Source organism: Cupressus sempervirens, chromosome 8 (genome assembly GCF_028749045.1).
Source record: "Cupressus sempervirens isolate cs-2001-9-10 chromosome 8, ASM2874904v1, whole genome shotgun sequence".
Lineage (NCBI taxonomy): Eukaryota > Viridiplantae > Streptophyta > Pinopsida > Cupressales > Cupressaceae > Cupressus > Cupressus sempervirens.
The window spans coordinates 535464644-535471335 of record NC_143125.1 but is presented as its reverse complement, the minus strand read 5'-3'; the positions used below and the strand labels follow the sequence as shown (position 1 = coordinate 535471335).

At 33.8% G+C, this 6692-nt stretch overlaps 1 protein-coding gene across 1 annotated transcript; it reads left to right on the top strand.

Moving 5' to 3' along the window:
- Positions 1 to 1160: 1160 nt before the first annotated feature.
- On the top strand, positions 1161 to 2791 carry LOC149543552 (uncharacterized). Its single transcript, XM_089796301.1, has one exon. The coding sequence runs from the start codon at positions 1418 to 1420 to the stop codon at positions 2399 to 2401; it is 984 nt and encodes a 327-aa protein (XP_089652427.1). The 5' UTR covers positions 1161 to 1417; the 3' UTR covers positions 2402 to 2791.
- Positions 2792 to 6692: the final 3901 nt, after the last annotated feature.

Here is a 6692-nt window from a genome sequence, read left to right as displayed (position 1 = left end):
TCTGTCAAGCTAATGTGTAATCTTAGAATGCAAATAATTAAATTATGACCCCCTCTCTAAGTCCAGAGTCTAGAGAATTGTACCTTTGATAATTGTATCCTACAAATAATTGTATCTTATAATTGGTTTTTTTTTCTTGTAATCTTGTCAATAAAGTGTGCTTGTAGTGTGTACTACATTTTTCTTTTCTTCTTTTTGTCTTATTTAGACATTCTTCATTAGACTCAATACATTTGGACTAAATTTCATAATTTTTATTTCTACAAACTCTAAAGATGTCTAATGTTGGAAGCATCGAGGCAAAGAGTTCAAAATAAAAAGAATGATTAGATATCTATGTTAGAAGCCTTGGAAAGTGATTTAGCTATCTATTTTGGAAGCACATTGTATCATATTGATGGGGATCAAAACCGACAACATAGATCAAGTATTCTTATCATTTTCAACCACACATTAAAGAGTGATCTATTAAAGAATAATTTTTTTCGACATTGTATCCAACCATATTCTTCAAAATTTTGCATATCGAACAAACCAACCAACCACTTACTTTTGGCAAAAGGTAGGAACTCATGTAGCCCTTGTTTTTATCTAAAACTAACATAAACACTATAATAAATGTATTCAATAAATTATAAATAATACATAACATAGATACAATAAGTATTAAGTGTTGTATTCATTGTCATTAAAAATAGTTTTTTGTGAACCATTGCTCATAAAAATAAAGTTTCTGTGAACTATTATTCATATAAAATAGACCAATAAATTTGACACAATAATTACCAAATTGATAAATACCCATATTTTTAAAGGAAGATTACCTACTTCTAAGATTAGATTTGAGACATGGTGATCAAAACTTGTATATGTAAATGCTGCATTGTGTTTAGAAAGAACATGCAACTCAGATCTCGATGGCAAGGAGACAAATCAAGGCACAAATTTGTGATTTAGCGTACAAATTTGAGGTTTGGCCAAAGATAAGTTGAGAAGTCAGTGAGGAGGTGGTTGGCAGCCTAGGTGGAGGAGGATGCAAAATAAAGAAAGCAAAGGGATGAGTCAAGATAAAAAGGAGGTTCTCTTGTTGAAAGGGGAGAGGGGACGCGTGGAGATGAGTAAAAGCAAAGGGACATGTATGCACCCACGGCCACCTGTGGATAACCAAACCGTTTGTAAAGATCGTCTGGTGATTGGGTGGCGCTGCCTCAACGATTCCTTCTCTTCTCTCCTCACTCCCCCCACACCTATGCAGCCACATGCTTTCAAATTTCAAAGCCACCCTCATCCTCTTAGATCCTCTCTACATAACCCAAAAAGCAATAAAATTCCTTACCCAATTACACTTTCATCCTCTTCTTCTTCTTTCTCTTCTTGTGATAATACCACAAAAACAGTTTTGTACAATATCTGAGAAATGAGGTATGGTAGTAGCAGTAAAACCAGCAGTTGTGCCATTGCTGATTGCACAAGCACTTCCATGGCCTTTGCGCCCAAGAAGCAGATAAGGAAAATCCCCGCAAAGGGGTCAAAGAAGGGGTGCATGAAGGGCAAAGGGGGTCCTGAGAATGCTCTATGTAATTACAGGGGAGTGCGGCAGAGGACATGGGGAAAATGGGTTGCTGAAATTAGAGAGCCCAACAGGGGAGCTCGTCTCTGGCTTGGTACTTTTGCTACAGCTGAGGCTGCCGCCATTGCTTATGATCAAGCTGCAACTACTCTCTATGGATCTGCCGCTCGCCTCAATCTGCCACATCTTGGTACCATTGAATCTAATACTGCTTCTTCTTCTCCTCCTCCTCCGCCCAAGCGGAGAAGAAGGTCAGCTCACCATCGTTATCATAGTTGTGAGAATGTGGCTGAACTGAAACTGGAAGAAACTAATGGAAATACCCAACAGTTTTCTGATGCTCTGCCTGAAAATTCAGCCATTTCTGCTTCTGGGTCTGAATCTGGTATTACCAAGAATGATGGGTATTGTGAGAATGTGGGTTTAGGGCAGAAGACAATGAATGACAATCAGAATGATGACATCAAACAAGAGCCAACTGATGAGCTCACTACTGGTGTTGTTCTTCAGTTGTCAGATGATTCTCATGCTGAAAGCTTCCCTCTTGGAACTATGGATCCTAATATTGTGAGTGATTGGGAAAATTTGATCTCAAATGTTGAAGAGAGCCTGGCCTTGCAAGATTCTCATCATGGTCTTGAAGTGATGGAAGCTGCATGGCCTTCCTTGCCTCCTGCCCCACTTGAAATTCTACCATTTGATGAAATGGGTGTTAAAGATGAATTGAAATCCTTCAAATTGGAGGGTCTTGTGTCATCCATGGAGTCTGAAGACCTGAAAAAATTACAAGAAGAAGCATATGATCCATTCCAGTTCCCCTGGTTCCTATAATTCAATGAGTTTTTGTCTCTAGAAGCAATACTTGTGCTCTTGAACATTTATTTTTTCCAAAAACCTTGTAAGTATATACCTGTAGGAGAGCCCAAAATTCTTTCCTTGACTTGCTTCTGAATTCCTAGCAATCAAGCCATTATAGTTTTGCAGCCAATTGTTCTTTTATTCAAATGTATATTGCAAACATCCTGTAGTTTTATTATTCCCTTAGCCGACAGAGAGATAAGATTTTCATCTTGTATGTTCTCAGAGAATTGAGAAAACTTAAAAAACCCAACACCAGTGCTCATTTTTTTCCTATTCATTTATCCAATATTCATCCAATCCAATTTGTGAAGAGAATGGGGCAACCATACTTCTACCTGTAATTGATATTTTTACACTGTATATTGTTTGAAACTAGTTGTACAATATGAAGCGTATTTTGTTTGATTCCTGTTTTTAAAAATTTATTGCCTTCTTATTTTAGAGATGCGCACTAAATTAGGTGGCCTGTATTTATGTATATTTGTCTAAAATACAATGATTTATTTTCCCATTTTAATAGTATGGGGTGGAGTGCAAGCGGCCGGGGCAAAATTATTTTGATAAGGCTCATTGTGGAAATATATAGTTTGTTTTCATATTCAGTAATACTTGGATACTGATACTCTTTGATAGTATAGTTATGTTTTATATTCGAGGCATGTTTATGTGTGTTTCAGTTGAGATCTTACTTTTTGTTTAAAGAACTAGTTCTTTATAGTTCTTTTATAGTATATTTATAAGTATATTTATGTGTTATGTTCAAGGCATGTTTATGTTTGTTTGTGTTGTGATCTTACTCTGACTTTTTGTTTAAAGAACTATTCTTTTTCATTGAAAATCTCTTATCTTTCTATATACATACAATATATAACATATATAGGAGACATAAAAGAGGTTTTTTTTTATATGTAAGGAAAGATAAAGATAAAGGAGAGGTTCTTGTATTTATATATTGTTTATATATGTATGTATATCTTTGTGTTCTTTTGTGGTATGGTGTTTTATAATTGGATAATCTTTTTTTTTTTTGGTTTAAAGAATTTATCTGAAAGCTTGAAGGTTATCTTCTCTTAGCATATTGGTTGGTTCTATAGGCTCATGATTTGATGGGATTTTTAATCATTTTGGAATGCGGAGTATACCTAGGATTTGGCTATGAATCATGACTAGTATATCCAATCAAACCAATAGGACCAATTGTTTACACAATGCACTCTTCTTCCATTTTGAACTCTGCAAAGTTCGGGCAGGTATACTTGGGACTAATCTGCACTTCTTCTATAACATCTATATAATAACATGCAAACATAAATCCCAATGAATTAGATGGTTGCCCTAAATTCTTGTAACTTAAAATAAACCCAAAGAAATGCAAGAAAACTAATTTTCTATATTCAATGATTTCTAATTCAACTATGGGAAAATTCTTTCAAATCCACACTTATATGACATAAAATAAAAACTTTTTGAATAAAGATTTGTGAAGTTGTGCAAGCCTAGATGTTTTACTCAAAATGACACTATGATCAGTGCTTTATACATTAGGGTCTTATTTACAAATTTGACACTGCAACCTCATATCTACATCTTCACTTTGTGAATAAGATTAATACATTATTAAGATCTCATACTTATCAAAATCTCCTCATGAAACCGTTCAATTCCTTCACAACACATTAAGCATTTTCTTTAATCAATTAGACTAATAACAAAACATGAGATGGGGTATAATCCAAAATGAATTATAACTGGAACTCAATTTACTTTCTACTGAATCACCAAAAATATATATATCTAAATATCTAAATGAGAAGAGACAAGTTCCAAATTGGATAACTCTAATGATTTCTTCATTTGTATTCATTTGCTTGAAATAATACAATTAAAGTATCAGATCTATGAATTAAAGCAACTCAACATGGACTCAAACCATTGCAATTCTATTTCCTCTATTCATTAGCAATATAAAAATACACAGTACTAGACTGACTTAAAATAGACATATGTTATTTCATTATTCAAAATTTAGACCCTTCTTCAATTCTTGGGAACTTCTTTATAGAGATCAGTTGTGCAACAAGCTTCAGACTTAGAGGGAAACAACACTTGTCACTTGATCATTAGACAAAAGTACTATGGTTATAACAAAATATGTGACTTATTATGGAAAATGCATACAGTTACCCTTTCACCAACCTGATGTGACATCTCTTGATTCATGTGATTCTTTGCTTTGTTTTCTTAATATCTCTTAAAACCATTGTTGTTTAGGTGGGCCCTCATTGTTAGAGTCATCAGCGGGGTTGTATCTTTTTACCCACTCCTCATACTCATAATTAGTTAGTCATTTGTGCTCAAGGATCTAATCTGCCCCCTGTCTATATAGATTATATTTTACTATGGCCTATATAACCTCTTTCTCAAAAAATTTATAAAATTCCCAAGAGTTTACTAACTTTGAAATGCATTCCTAAAAAAATGTCATATCATATATTGGGTATGTGCAGGAACATGGTCAACCAAACTATGTGCTTAAGTCATAGTGAAAAACTAGCAACCAACTTCACGCATAATTTTAAACTAGTTATGGACTTTATATCAAAAAGTTGTAAGAAAATAATCTATAGGAAATTGACTATAGTTTCTAAACTACTAGGCCTTATCCAAAGAAAAAAAATTCTGATTGGTCAAAATTTTGAATTTTAATGCAGTGGTACAAAAATTTCAAGACAAAAATAAGAAGTAGGTGTATGTTTGACCACCTTTATCAAAATTAAATGATAATATTTTTAATAAGATTCTAAATATAATAATTACACTCCTACCCAGATGTGACACATACTTTTGGGTATTTTTATTCCAAACAAATAATTAATTATGAATTTTCTTCTAAACCGTTTTCATAATTAAAAAAATCTCATGTCTGACCACCTTAACTAATTTTAAAAAATCCAAAATTGAATTTTTTCTTTTTTTTCCTTATAAGCAGTTGAAGCATAAAATGTGATATATCTTTTGGATTGCAAAAATCTTATACCATTTGAAAGTTGTAGCTATTTTTCAATCAATACGTCAATCAACACTTTTTAGCTAACTCCATTGGAAAATAAGTAATAGTTACTTACTAAAATTATAATTTGACAAACATTATATCAACGGAAAGATGAGAATTTTCTCAAGAAACTCTTTTCATTTCATCAAATTTGGATGAAAAAAAAGTCGTCAGCTACATGGTCGAAGTCAAAAACACACAATAACAGGCCAAAAACATTTTTTTGGGACATTTTTGGAGTTGACCATGGAGGGTTGGTATCCAAAGAAAAAACAAGCCTAATTGGCTACTCGTTCCCAAAAAGGATATTCATTCTCAAATCGGATACATGATTCTCCCAATTATTGTTTTTGTTTAAAAAATATTTTAATTTTTTTTATATAATACTATAACCCCCTTTTAGGATCCTTAGTGAGTTTTTGAAAAGGCTTTAGAACCCTTAACCATACATATAATAGTTCCTAAGGATCAAAAGGGGTCACAAGGTACCCTTTGACACTCTTTGACTCAGTCAATCACAATATGTGTTCTTGTGGGGTTCTAGGACCCCTAACCACATAAATGATGTGATCTGATGGCTCAAAATGGGTCGTAGAATACCCTATGACCCGTAAGCACACTTAATGTCATTGAATGAGTCAAAAGGGGTCATAGAATACCCTATGATCCCTTTTGACTCATTCAATGACATTAAGTGTGGTTAGGGGTCATAGGGTACTCTATGACCCCTTTCAAATCATTCAAATGCATGATATGTGTTCTTAGGACCCCTAGGAATGCATTTTCTTGTTTAATGGGTCAAAATGGGTCATAGGGAACTTTATGACCCCATTTGACCCATTCACACACAAATAATTAGCAAAACAAGGTGCCCTTTCTGATTTCTCGAATGAAGGACAACAAGATGGTTTTAAAGCCTTCATTGATGATGAACTCCTTGGATAAAACATCTACCTCTTTGTTGTTGTTGTAGTTCAATGTAGTGGCCTCATTATAGGACATTTCACTGCCCCAACTTGTACATATTTCGGATTCCAAATCTCTCCACCATTAGGACTATTCTGACTTCTTTTTTACTGCACTTTCTTCAAGATATTCCATCCAGTATCATACTGAGCTTGTACCTTTAGTTCTTGCCCAAAACACATAATTATTGGATCTTCTGGCTCCTTTAGCAAAGTTTGTAGCTCACACCTCTTACCTTCATGT

Coding starts and splice junctions, on each gene's coding strand:
- LOC149543552 (XM_089796301.1), top strand. CDS start 1,418: ATGAGGTATGGTAGTAGCAGTAAAACCAGCAGTTGTGCCATTGCTGAT.